General features: G+C 44.1%; 1 protein-coding gene across 3 annotated transcripts in view; it reads left to right on the forward strand.

Moving 5' to 3' along the window:
• pdzd2 (PDZ domain containing 2) overlaps positions 1-14,595 on the forward strand; it is a 90,235-nt gene that overhangs the window by 68,679 nt on the left and 6,961 nt on the right. Inside the window, exons 19-22 of one of the 3 annotated variants that reach the window (XM_038295201.1) lie at positions 14-438; positions 514-658; positions 9,034-9,083; positions 11,155-11,291. In XM_038295201.1, the coding sequence (XP_038151129.1) occupies positions 14-438; positions 514-658; positions 9,034-9,083; positions 11,155-11,160 (626 nt within the window). In that variant the 3' untranslated portion in view covers positions 11,161-11,291. Of the gene's footprint in view, positions 1-13; positions 439-513; positions 659-9,033; positions 9,084-11,154; positions 13,449-14,595 lie in introns of those variants that run through there. The other 2 variants (XM_038295200.1, XR_005281661.1) reach the window with 2 other exon arrangements.

Raw genomic sequence — 14,595 nt, forward strand, 5'->3', positions numbered from 1 at the left:
TGCTTTTTCTCAGGACTTGGCACCTCCGTGATGGACATAAACCACGACCCTGAAAGCATCGCATCGAGCAGCCAGACCTCTGTTCCCTTCCAGCCCTTTGTGGAGCCCCTTTGCCCCGCCCCCTCTGCCCACAGCCCCACCTCAGTGCGGAGCCCCCTGCTCCGCCAGCGACGGGTTATATGCTTAGAGGAGGAGCTTAGTGACAATGAGGCCCACGAGGCTGAGTTACTAAACCCCCCAAAACAGCCCGATGTTCCACCCTCAGCACAGGCATTGAATCCCACACTGAACCTCTGTCCCAGGGAGGGGGAAGGAGGTATTCACACCGTTACCCTCAAGAGAAGAGAGGATGAGGCATTCGGACTGGACCTGGAGATCATGTCCTCTCCTCTGACGGTCATGGTTGCTGGTTTAAAGCCTGACCGGGCTGCAGAATGGGTTCGTCTGAATGAGCTTTGGTCTAATTTCATTCCTAAAATGCCGTTATAAGACGTGGTGTTCTTGATCTTCTAGAACGGTGAAAGCAAACTCTGCCCAGGAGACCAGATCGTGAAGATCGGAGATAAAGCTGTGAGCTCTTCAAATTACCAGGAAATCTGTGAACTTATGCACAACCTTCCAATGACTCTGTCTTTGGAGGTGAGGCGTGCTGCTTCAGGTAAGAAGCACTAAAGGAAGGCGGTCGATAAGCATTCAGTCTAAAAAGAGACGAGTTGATTTATGTTTTAATGGTTGATTTAGGCCACAGGTTTGTCTTGCTGTTCTTCCCTGCAAATAGGTCGTCCAATTTTGTCATCAAAGCTGAATCCAGAACTTTAAACCTGTACATCTACACAAACATCAGAAATGTGTCAGGTTTGCAATGAGATGAGTTTGTAGCAGCAGGAACAGGCAGCGGTTCAAGTCTCGGGTCAAAAAGGGTCAAAGACAACAGTCCAAATGTAAGAAGATGGAAGTTTAACTAAGGGTTGTTTATGCATCTTCTGCCTGTGGAGATCTCCTGTTTTAGTTTGGACTTTATCCACCTTTGATGACCCCTGAGTTTTCATCCAAAAAAGTGCTAACTTCTCTGCACCTCCTACTTAACTTGCAGCACGAGGAGCTTCCAGTAGCATGCTCATCGGTTAATACAACGTGGAAGCCAGACCAAACCAACTCAGTCTGTCGATTTTAAATGGTTAAAACTGCTTCTTTTTTAATTTTTGGCCATCCAGACACAATAATATTATGATCAACTGCAGCACTGAGATCTACAGATAGAAATCTGAGACCATGAGAATGTCATTAGTGACTTTTTCAGTGCTATGATTAGCTCTAAAAACTGAATGAAACTCTTCTGAAAGTTATTCTGGTGTAAGAGGTGTCACTCTGGCTTAGCAACAATTTTCTTAACAATTTTAGATCAGAAAGGACGATTCGATATAGGTCTATAATTGACCGAGTCAACTGGGTCAAGAGTCATTTTCTAAACATTTCTTTTCTGAACACCTGCTCATGAGTAGTTCATCAGTTTTCCCTCCTGTGTTGTTTTCATGCTGTAGGTATAGATTACTGTCACTTAGTCGTATAAAGATTGATCTGAAGTTAAAAATCCTCTCAGAGAAACTTTTAGGCAGCAGCCAGCTTTAGTTCAGAGACTCCAACTGTTTCTATTAGCTCTACTTCTGTAGAGTCAGGCTCATTCAGGACTTTATCATTGAACTGAGATCAGAGTCAGAACTAGGGTTGGGAATTGATGAAATTTTCCCGATTCCGATTCTCTTATCAATTCTGTGAAACAATGAAGTGCACGGTGACATTCGTCTACCTTCGCCTGGGACATTCTACTTCTGCCTTCCTCGGGGAAAACAAAGGCCGTGAACGGGAGCTTCCAACCTCTGAGCCACCCAGGCTACCCGTCTCCTCACAGTCATCTAAATCTAATGGAGAAGGCATGCGTTTAATGAAAAAGCATTACTGTACAATTTTGGGAAATAAACTCATCTCACCCTGATTTAAATAAAGGAGCGTCACCTTTGTCTCATTCCCTTAAATTCGGAGCAACTTTGTAGCACGTTTAATACCCCAAAGAGAGGTAGGAAACTTGTTTATTTCCAGAAATGGCATCTGATTTACTGGGAACCACATTAAGCACAGCCAGTGATATAAAACTAGCTACTAACCACCAGAGTTGCCTTCCATGCTGGTCGTAACTTTAGCTTCTGTCCAGAAGTTGGATGTATTTCCTCCCGCGGATGTATTTGCCACTTGTTGCACCTTGTTGCTATCTTTCTCTTCCTTAAAGTGAAGCCAATCTTTCGATTGCTTTGACCGCTTTTGTTTTGCTTTTCTAGACTTGCGCCCGGTCATGTCGTACTTGCTTACTGAATGCCGTGTGTGTAACTTGCGTATAAAATTTGACGTAAGTCGTGCTGCCCAGCGCTAGGCTCTGGTGCTGCCTGGAATCTTAAAGCGAGCTGCCAGATGGTGCCATGGAATTGGAACACATGGAATCGGTTCTGAACAGGAACCGTTTTTCGATTCCCATCCCTTGGGTCTGGTCGCGAACCAGTTTTGCTGGTATGCTTCTGCACCGTCGGTCTGGAATTTCTAGGGATGTGCAGCAGTTTCCCACCAAAGCTCTAGGGGGAGCCTGTTCGAGAACTCACGAGAACTTCGGCGGATGGTCAGGAGAACTTCGGCGGCGCCGACGGGAGTATTTATCTTCCAAAACGAAAAAGGCATATCTACAAGATATCATGGTCACGGAGATGGATCTCGAGTTGCCATACATCGAAAACCAACAGGTTCTGTTAATGGAGTTGGCAAAAAGACCGATTAACCTTTCGTAGTAGTTGTCTAGTGTAGTTGTACCTCGGTTTTAAAAATGGCACTCCCCTGCACCGAATCGAGAAGGACGACAACACAGACAGCCGGAAAGCCATACCAAGGACCAGTCACAGCTGCTTTTTGTCTGCGCACTTCTGTTTGAGGTCTGCGTAGGTTTGCGACCGTCCGACGCATAGTCAGGATTTTTTTGAGGTGCGTGACGACGGTCGTATTGAACGCAGATATGCCCCCGCCCCTTCCGCAGACACTTTGGTAGACCTCTCGATAATTGTAGGTGACCACAGACAGTACCGCAGACAGGAGGCCTCTGATTGCTACATCCGCTCTACACTATACCCGTTTGGTACCTTACCGGCCTTTTTGTTTGTATTGTTGCCATTGTGGAAAATGACTCATGAAGTTGGACCAGCTAGAAGAGCGAGGTGCACAATTTCCACCTGGATCCCCGCTCTTTTTCACCTTCATGTCCCTCCATTTTCACACAAACTTTTTCCACTTCCTCAACTCCACGGCCGTATCTAGACCCACGGCTAGTTCCTGATTGTCCCTCTTGCATTGTGGCGTGGAATAACATAGCGCTAGCCTCGTGAGACCATCCTGATCTCGCAAGCTTTCAAGATTTCACTCGCTAATCAGTCTGGAGACTCTCCGTTAAAGAAAATTTGGAACCGTTCACCAAACGAACGTCCAATCAGCGTTGGCTTTGAGGCGAGTTGAGGTGTGACGCAACAAGAAGTGCGACAGTTCAGTCTAAAGAACATAGCGGCTTCAGTTGATGAAACTAGCGTTAGCGTGGCTATCTAGCAACTTTTAATTCAATTCAATTCAGTTTATTTATATAGCGCCAAATTCACAACACATGTCATCTCAAGGCACTTTACAGTTCAACCAGATCATACAGTCAAATCGATACAAAGTTTTCTATCTAAGGAAAACCAGTTGATTGCATTGACTCATTGACTCAAATACAATCCCCCACACTAAGCATGCTTGTAGCGACAGTGGAGAGGAAAAACTCTGTTTTAACAGGAAGAAACCTCCAGCAGAACCAGGCTCAGTGTGAGCGGCCATCTGCCGAGGCCGACTGGGGTTCAAGGAGACAGAAGCAGAGATACAAAAAGCAGCTGTAAAAGGCGGCCCCGTCCAGGAAACACACAGCCAGGCAGACGAGCTCCAAGGCAGCTCCCATGCCAGAGGACGAAGAGAGCACATCCACTCAGTCACGGTCAGAGAAACAGGACCACACTGGAAAACAGGCCGATCTCCAACATCTATAAACAAGGGTGTTGATGGAAGCAGCACAGCTGATGTTTCTTTCCAGGATGACGTCACAGCCAAACAGGAACAGACGAGGCAAAGCTACTTTGAGGAAAAGCAGAGAGAGCAGAAGGTTAGAGATTGAACTAACAGATTCTGCAGAATAGGGGAACAGAGAGAGAATGAAGCAGAATGATGAAATGGGGGTCCCTATGTCCTCCAAAAGTCTAAGCCTATAGCAGCATAACTATAGAGATAGCGCAGGATAACCTGAGCCACCCTAACTATAAGCTTTATCAAAAAGGAAAGTTTTAAGCCTAGCCTTAAAAGTAGACAGGGTGTCTGCCTCACGGACTAAAACTGGTAGTTGGTTCCACAGGAGAGGAGCCTGATAACTAAAAGATCTGCCTCCCATTCTACTTTTAGAAATTCTAGGAACCACTAGTAAACCTGCAGATTGAGAGCGAAGTGCTCTGTTAGGAACATAAGGAACAATCAGATCTCTGATATAAGATGGTGCTTGGCCATTTAAGGCTTTATATGTGAGAAGGAGGATTTTAAATTCTATTCTTGATTTAACAGGAAGCCAATGTAGAGAAGCCAGGATAGGCGAGATATGATCTCTCTTTTTAATTTTCATCAGAACTCTGGCTGCAGCATTTTGGATCAGCTGAAGGCTTTTAACTACAGTTTGTGGACTTCCTGATAGTAAAGAATTACAATAGTCCAGCCTTGAAGTAACAAATGCATGGACTAGTTTCTCTGCATCACCCCTGGACAGGATATTTCTAATTTTTGCAATGTTCCTCAGATGAAAGAAGGAAATTCTAGAAACCTCTTTGATATGGGATTTAAATGACAGGTCCTGATCAAAAATAACACCAAGATTTTTTACTTTATTATCTGAAATCAGTTTAATCCCATCTAAATGAAGTGACTGGCTAATCAGTTTCTTTTTCAGAGACTCTGGTCCAAAGACTATAACTTCTGTTTTGTCTGCATTCAGAAGCAGAAAGTTAAGAGTCATCCAGGTTTTTATGTCTTCAAGACATGCCTGTAATCTATGTAATGGGTTAGCTTCATCTGGATTTATAGACAGATATAGCTGGGTATCATCAGCATAACAGTGGAAATTAATCCCATGCTGTCTAATAACTCTACCAATTGGGAGCATGTATAAAGTAAAGAGAATTGGTCCTAGCACTGATCCCTGTGGTACTCCACAGGTAACCTTTGAGCGTGTTGAAGATCTATCATTAACATGAACAAACTGAATTCGATCAGATAGATAAGATTTAAACCAGTCTAGTGCTGTTCCTTTAATTCCAACAAAATATTCAAGTCTTTCTAAAAGAATATTATGGTCAACTGTATCAAATGCAGCACTAAGATCCAACAGGACGAGCACAGATACAAGTCCATTATCTGAGGCCATGAGAATATCATTAGTGACTTTCACCAGAGCTGTTTCAGTGCTATGATGAGTTCATTATGGTGTAAGTGGTCGCAAACTTGTTTGGCAACTATTTTCTCAAGAATTTTGGATAAGAAAGGAAGATTGGATATAGGTCTATAATTGACCAAGTCATCTGGGTCAAGAGACGGTTTCTTAAGCAGAGGTTTAATTACAGCAACCTTAAAAGCTTTAGGTACATATCCCTGTAACAGAGATAGATTAATCACATCTAAAATGGAGGAGGAGATCAAAGGGAATACCTCCTTAAATAACCTGGTTGGAACTGGATCTAACATACAAGTTGAAGGCTTAGATGAAGACAATAATTTTGCTAATTCAGAAAGTTCAACTGGATCAAAGCAGTCTTAAACCCGGTTCAGATTCCATGACTACCTCAGGTATAATCACGGATAGAGGAGTGCTTATGATCTTATTTTTAATAAGATCAATCTTATTTATAAAGAATCCCATAAAATCATTGCTGCTAAGAGCAGGTGGAATGGACGGTTCAACAGAGCTATGGCTCTGGGTGAGTTTGGCAACTGTATTAAAAAGAAATCTAGGATTATTCTTATTCTCCTCTATTAATGAGGAGAAGTATGCTGCTCTTGCTTTACAAAGGGTCCTCTTATACAGCAGTAAACCATTTTTCCAGACTAGGAAGGACTCTCGCAGGCCTGTGGAGCGATATTTTCTCTCCAGTTTCCTAGCATTTTGCTTCAAAGTACGCAGCTCTGCATTAAACCAAGGAGCAAGCTTTCTATTTTTAACGGTTTTCATTTTCAAAGGAGCTGCGTTGTCTAAGGCAATACGCAGAGAACTAGCAACCCCATCAACAAAATCATCAACCTGTGAAGGGGAATAAGCTAAGCTTTTGCACTCTGCAGCACTGCTCAGCGACACAGAGGAGAGAGAAAGTGAAGCAGATTCTTTAAAATTTATAACTGCACTATCTGATAAAGATCTACTAAAATTGAACCTTCTTTTGGGGGAGGAGAACTCTGTTAAAGTAATCCTGAAGGTTATTAGAAAGTGGTCAGAGAGGACAGGGTTGTGAGGAAATACTGTTATTTCTTCACATTCTATGCCGTATATCAGCACAAGATCCAAAGTATGAAGATGATAATGCGTGGGACCACTCACACTCTGAACAAAGCCAATAGTGTCTAAGATAGCATTAAAGGCTGCTCTTAAGCTATCGCCTTCAATGTCAGCATGGATGTTAAAATCTCTCACTATGATGACCCTGTCAGTATTTAATACCAAATCAGAAAGGAACTCTGAAAACTCATCTAAAAATTCAGAGTAAGGACCTGGTGGACGATACAAAGTTACAAAAAGAAGAGGTTTTCTTGCCTTGAAATTTGGATCAGGGAAATTAAGGGTTAAATGTTCAAAAGAGTTGTAGGTATTAATTGTTTTGGGAGTAATCAGTAAGTCAGACTGGAAGATTGTTGCTACTCCTCCTCCTCGCCCAGAACTTCTGGGTATGTGAAAATTTAAATAGCTTGAAGGAGTTGCCTCATTTATGCTCACATAATCCTCTTGCTGCAGCCAGGTTTCTGTAAGGCAAAACAAGTCAATGTGATTATCACAAATCAAGTCATTAACTAGTAGACTTTTAGAGGAAAGCGATCTTATGTTAAACAGACCGCATTTAATTGTTTTAACTTTTTCCCCAATTGGAGTTATTTTGATTTTAATTAGATTATCACGATTTACTCCTTGGGGAATCTTTGCTAATTTATTAGATTTTGGTCGTGGGCAAGACACTGTCTGGATGGAGTAAAGAGTGGGTAACAGTAGAGAAGCTGCAGAGATGTGTGTTAAACTACAACTCTGCTTCCTGGTCTGCACCCTGGGTGGTCAGGGTTTTGGAGGACTAATAAATGTGGCCAGATTCCTAGAAAGAAGAGCTGCACCATCCAAAGTGGGATGGAAGCCGTCTCTCCGAATCAGACCAGGCTTTCCCCAAAAGGATTGCCAATTATTAATGTAGCCCACGTTGTTTTCAGGGCACCACCTAGACAACCAGCCGTTGAATGACGACATGCGGCTAAACATGTCATCACTGGTCAGATCAGGGAGGGGTCCAGAGAAAATTACGGAGTCCGACATTTTTTTGGCAAACTTACACACCGAAGCAACACTAATTTTAGTGACCTCCGATCGGCGTAACCGGGTGTCATTACCACCAGCGTGAATAACAATCTTACTGTATTTAACCTTATCCTTAGCCAGTAGTTTCAGGTAGGATTTGATGTCGCCCTTTCTGGCCCCCGGCAAACATTTGACTATGGTCCCTGGTGTCTCTAATGCCACGTTTCTGACTATGGAGCTGCCAATCACCAGAGTGGGCTTCTCAGTGGGTGTGTCACTGAGTGGGGAAAACCGGTTAGAAACGTGAACGGGTTGGTGGTGACCAGTGGGCAGAGATCCACGACTACGCTTTCTGCGTACAGTTACCCAATCGCCTGGCTGCTCAGGCACTTTTGGAGGACAGCTACGTGGGGGGCCTACTTTAACTCCTGGATGTTCAACAGCCTGAAGCCTGGATTCTAACTCTGACACCCTCGCCTCCAAAGCTACAAAAATACTACACTTATTACACATCCCATTATCACTAAAGGAGGCAGAGGAATAACTGAACATCTGACACAGAGAGCAGGAGAGAGGAGAGGAAGAATGAAGAGTTGGAAAAGAGTCAAGGGAGGGAGAGAGAGAAGCCATAGCAATGCTAAGCTAGCGCTAGCCTAGGCTAGCTACTCCTTGCTATCAGAAATAAAACCGTGTGAAACTGACAAGTGCTCAGTAGAAAAGTGCAGCAGAAGGTGCTATGTTTTAAAGTAGTCAGTTAGAGTTACTTAGATACAGAGATATCACAGAGAAAATAACTTAACTTCAGATGGAGTTCCTCTGAACAGCTGCACACTCAGTTAATCCAAACAGGAAGTGAACAGGATGCAGATGCAGATTTAAGTATTTCTTCACTGAAAGAAGAGCAAAACACTGCTCTGGAGGCTTTTCTCAGAGGAAAAGATGATTTTGCTCTTCTCCCGACTGGTTTCGGCAAGAGTAGCCTGGCTTGTGGTTGTGTTTTCGTCGTCGCTCTGTTAGTACGTCATATGCTTCGTTGATCTGATTGGTTTATTTGGCCCGTCTCTCACCAACATAGGCCAATCAGCTAACCAGTATTTTCGCCCCTTCCCAAAATTACTTCAACAGAAGGTTTCCAGATGGATATGCGGAGCAAATACATCTGGCGGAGTTAGGTTAACATAGCGCAGCCCACGCTTCAAAATTGGGCATAAATCAAAAATATCTGCGACAGGCTCACTGCGACACACTGCTGCGGGAGGACAACTAGCCGTTGAGGCTGATCTCTTATGTTTTCCAAGCTGGTCTGTTGAACCATTCCACATATTTTTTTTTTCATGTGTCTATTGTTTTCCTCCAGTCAGCCTTTCAATAGATTTTGTCCTGTTTTCTAGGACCACCCCTCCATCAGGGCAGCCTGCAGCCGTCTGGCTTTATGTCCATGGTGATTATGTCTCAGAGTGTCGTAGACGTCCTAGCTGCCAGTCGTAGATCTAGCCTGTTGCATTGCTCAGTAGTTCTGGTTCTGATCCACCGTAGAGACCAGTGATTCATGCTCCTTGGATATTGCTGTGGAGCAGTACTTTTTATTTTTCTGTGATGTGAAATGGCTCAGTGTCTTCCTAACAGGTATGAGCTGCTTCACACTAAGCTGGAAATAGAACACAATTAAAAAGGGAACCACATGTTTCCTTTGCTCAGAAATCAAATAAACTGAAAACTTGATAAAGTTCAGACTTGTGATCCGATCACTTAAGAATGATCAGGGGTTCTATCAGTTTCCAAAATAGAAGATTCTCCCACAGCAATATCTTTCATTTAGCGTTTCAGATTGGCTAACATTAGCAGAGTTCTTTCTTCTGGTTCTCCCTGATTATATACAAGGTTTGTGTTCATCTCCTGAGAACAGTTAGTCCATTTCCTTCTCTCTAGGTCAGGATGGATGGATGGATGGATGGATGAATGGATGGATGGTGGGTGGTTGGATGGGTGAATGGGTGGTTGGATTGATGGATGGTGGATGGATGGATGGATGGTGGGTGGTTGGATGGATGGATGGATCGATGGATGAAGGGTGGGTGGATGGATGGATGGATGGATGGATGGATGGATGGATGGATGGATGGATGGATGGATGGATGGTGGGTGGATGGATGGACTGCTGGAATAATTATGGATGGAGGGTGGGTGGATGGATGGATGGATGGATGGATGGATGGATGGATGGACTGCTGGAAGAATTATGGATGGATGGATGGATGGATGGATGGTGGGTGGATGGATGGACTGCTGGAATAATTATGGATGGATGGATGGATGGATGGACGGACTGCTGGAATAATTATGGATGGATGGATGGACTGCTGGAAGAATTATGGATGGATGGATGGATGGATGGACTGCTGGAATAATTATGGATGGATGGATGGATGGATGGATGGATGGATGGACTGCTGGAATAATTATGGATGGATGGATGGATGGACTGCTGGAAGAATTATGGATGGATGGATGGATGGACTGCTGGAAGAATTATGGATGGAAGGATGGTGGGTGGATGGATGGATGGATGGTGGGTGGGTGGGTGGGTGGATGGATGGTGGGTGGGTGGATGGATGGATGGATGGACTGCTGGAATAATTATGGATGGATGGATGGATGGATGGATGGATGGATGGACTGCTGGAATAATTATGGATGGATGGATGGTGGGTGGATGGATGGATGGATGGATGGATGGATGGATGGATGGATGGATGGATGGATGGATGGATGGACTGCTGGAAGAATTATGGATGGATGGATGGTGGGTGGATGGATGGATGGATGGACTGCTGGAAGAATTATGGATGGATGGATGGATGGATGGATGGATGGATGGATGGATGGATGGATGGATGGATGGATGGATGGATGGATGGACTGCCGGAAGAATTATGGATGGATGGATGGTGGGTGGATGGATGGATGGACTGCTGGAATAATTATGGATGGATGGATGGACTGCTGGAATAATTATGGATGAATGGATGGACTGCTGGAAGAATGATGGATGGATGGATGGATGGATGGATGGATGGATGGATGGATGGATGGATGGATGGATGGATGGACTGCTGGAATAATTATGGATGAATGGATGGACTGCTGGAAGAATGATGGATGGATGGATGGATGGTGGGTGGATGGATGGATGGATGGACTGCTGGAAGATTGATGGATGGATGGATGGATGGATGGATGGACTGCTGGAATAATTATGGATGAATGGATGGACTGCTGGAAGAATTATGGATGGATGGATGGTGGGTGGATGGATGGATGGACTGCTGGAAGATTTATGGATGGATGGATGGATGGATGGATGGATGGATGGATGGACGGACTGCTGGAATAATGATGGATGGATGGATGGATAAATGGATGAATGGATGGAAGAATTGTGGATAAATGGATGGATGGATGGATGGATATCTCTTTAAGCTTCATCTGACTGAGCTACTCTTTGATCTCAGCTGTAGATCAGACGTCCACCTCGTCAGTGGACGGCGGTGATGAAACCACCAGACGGAACGTAACCACATCTGTTCCAGAGAAACATCTTAAAGCTCCGTGTAGAAACTCAGAACCATCCACGAACTCACAGCAAACTGAAAGTGGATTCCAGCCGACCATCTCCTGCAGACCTGATGCTCCATCAGAAGAACATGGGCGTGACCCGCTCCTCTCATTTGTCAGTGAAAACACCGCAGCACTGCAGATAAACCACGGCTGCTTTATTCAGCGTGCCGCCCAGGATTGCCCTCCATTTGCAGAACTGGTTTCCAAAACTGAAAAAAGCGAATCTGCTTCTGACAACAACAGAGAGAGCAGCGATGATTATGCTCTCCATGAGAGTTCAGGTCCTGAGCAGGTGAAGCGTTGCTCCACAGATCCACAGCATCCAGATGGTTTCAGGTCCCCTGATATGGACCGACTTTCCCATGGATCTATGAATAACCAGGAACATTCTGAGTCTCCACCAGACAAAGAGAGCACCGCTGAGGTTCCTCTGCTCTCTGACCTCAATCACATGCCATGGGCGGCCCCTGAGGAGTCAACAAGGCTGTTACCCAGCAGGACGGGTAATGCATCCATTAACCAGGACCCTGAAACCATGACTCATGATGCACAGTCCTCAGCTCTGTGCCGGAACCTGATGAGTCAAACATCTTCAGCTAAATCCAAGGCTCTCCATGTTGGACCACAGTCTGGAGGTTCTGACCTAATCGAGCGAGTCGTAGAAGATCAAGCTGACTCAAACCCAGATGCTTGCTTTAAATCTCCTGGTGGTTCAGAGAGTCCTGCAGAAAGCGATGAACCCAAACATCAGATGGAAAATGGTTCTTTGATCCGCAAAGCTTCAGTTATTCAAAGTATCAGGTCCGCTTCAGTAGAACCAGAACAGACGTTTAGAAGTGAAAGCCCTTCTGAGACAAATGTGGCCTTCAAGCAGCTCAGTAAATTCCAGCCGGTAACGTTCATGTCCAGCTTCCTGAACCAGAACAAGCAGCCTGAGGTGAAGAGCAGCCCTGAATCATCCAGGACCGGTAACAGGAACCCAAACACGGCCCGGCATGGACCCACAGGAGGAACAGAGGAGAGCCATTTAGCTTCCAGTTCATCTGACACTGAGGAGCAGCCGGCCTCGCCCATGACTCAGAGGACATTATTACAACTCCAGCTGTGTCCTCCGCCTTCTCTCACCTCACCACCACTAAGAGCCGCCAAAGACTCTAAAAGCAAAGCCTACTCCAGGTTGGCCTCCCAGCTTTCTCCCATTTCCAGAGGAGAAATGACTAACGGCAGAGCCAGAAGTCAAGGCTTGAATTCCCTGCATCGTGTTAAAAAAGCTCAGCTAACGGCAGCAAACGGCCCAGAAGCAGGTATGGGGTTAAAGTTCAGCTCTTCCAAGCTGAACGGTCCCAGACTGAGTCTTTCCAAAGATGTCAGCCTGTCCACAGACTGCAAGCCTTTCTCTGTCCGACATAAAATCAAGTCCTTCGAAAGCCTGGCCCACTTGGATAGACCTGTAGCCAAAAGCAGCGAGGTCCACACGTTGGCGGTAGCGTACACTGCTTCTCTCAACCAGAGGATTGCTGGATATATGGACCTGGTTAATTCTGTGCATTGGCGCGGACAGCGAAGGAACAACGACCCTCTGACAGCAGCAGCGTCCCTCCCACCTCCTCTAAGCAAACCTGCTGAGGATGAAGCTCAGAAAGCTCCAAATGGAACCATGACAAGGACCCCTCTGGTGCTACGAAGGAAACATGGCCGCCTTCCCAGCAGGAAGGTTCATCAGCTTCGGGCCGTCAGTATGCCCGACCTGGAAACGCTCTGCACCGAGAACTTCAGCCTAGGGAATAAAGCTGCTGACCCCAGCCGCCAATCCGCTACTGCGGATGACACGCCTTCTGAGGACGTACCTCAGCGGCCCCCAGAGGCCGAGAAGTATGGCTGGTCCATCAGGTGAGAAGCAAAGTTTAGAAGAAACTCTTCAGTTTGATTTTCTAGTAGTAATAGGATGTATGAAATAAAAATATTACACCTCCTCAGTAGGAGACGTTGGTTACCTTTTAAGACTTGAATTATTAGAACAGTCAATAAAAGTGATATTTTAAGTTGGTTCACTTAAAATAAATGCATCAACCGACAGGAAGCGGATGTAGAAGGATAACATACAACAGCTTCATTCTGTGTTCGGAGTAACAATATATCACTTCTAAACCAGCCCCAGTTCAGACTTTTAAAGCATCGTTAAAAATTATTTCCATTCTCAATTGAGTTTTTTTATGTATAAAAAAAAAAAAAAATCCGATGTTTAGATGTTTGACTCATCCAAAATGTGTCACGGTGTGAGAGTGGTGGTCTGTTTTGATGAGGACAGTCTATGTTGCAAAGCTCTGTTTCTTTGAGATTCTTGCCAGACTTCAGACGATGCATTTAAAGCTGAGCAGACAGACTTGGTCTGTTATTCCAACCCCTTTATTCATCAAACAGGAAAAAAAAAAAAACATAGACTAAGCTGTAAATACAATAAAGCAAAAAATTATTCGATTTACATATGATCACATTTCTCATTTGGTCAACCAAACGTTAAAGGATGAATGTCCTTAGCTAGCATTACTTTATTAGCTTGCTTTAAACTTTGTTTGCATATACAAAATAAATAATCTAGGGCTGAAACAATTAATCTGATTAATTGTGATTAATTGATTTGAAGTAATTTAGTAATTGCATAATCTTCTGGAGTATAGAGACTGTAAAATTTGATTTTAATTGTCAGAACAACCGAATTAGAGCTGTAATAACATCAAAATTTTAAAAAATATATCAACATTTTTCATTTAAGATAAAAAAAATATGATTTTGCCTGTCAATATGCAGTATCGAGAACCCTGGAAAGGTTTTAGTTTTTACCTGGTTTAATTTGGTATAAGATCTTCCTTAAGGAACCTTTGGCTGTCTGATTATTGATTGAAAAAATAATCAGCAGATGAACTGATTAGCAAAATAATCATTAGTTACAGCCTAAAAATAAACTTTTAATCATTGCAAAAAAGAAAACAGCACCATACAGCAAAAACATACCTGTTCGCCTTCCAACTAGACGCCACATTAAATGTAACCTGACTCCGCTAGATGGATTTGCTCCGCATATCCATCTGGAAACCTTCCGTTGAAGTAATTTTGGGAAGGGGTGAAAATACTGGTTAGCTGATTGGCCTATGTTGGTGATAGACGGGCCAAATAAACCAATCAGATCAACGAAGCATATGACGTACTAACAGCCAAGCTACTCTTGCCGAAACCAGTCGGGAGAAGAGCAAAAACATCTTTTCCTCTGAGAAAAGCCTCCAGAGCAGTGTTTTGCTCTTCTTTCAGTGAAGAAATACTCTGTAATTCTGATAAAA

The sequence above is a fragment of the Cyprinodon tularosa genome, unplaced genomic scaffold, assembly GCF_016077235.1.
Source record: "Cyprinodon tularosa strain WSP-4 unplaced genomic scaffold, ASM1607723v1 ctg351, whole genome shotgun sequence".
NCBI lineage: Eukaryota > Metazoa > Chordata > Actinopteri > Cyprinodontiformes > Cyprinodontidae > Cyprinodon > Cyprinodon tularosa.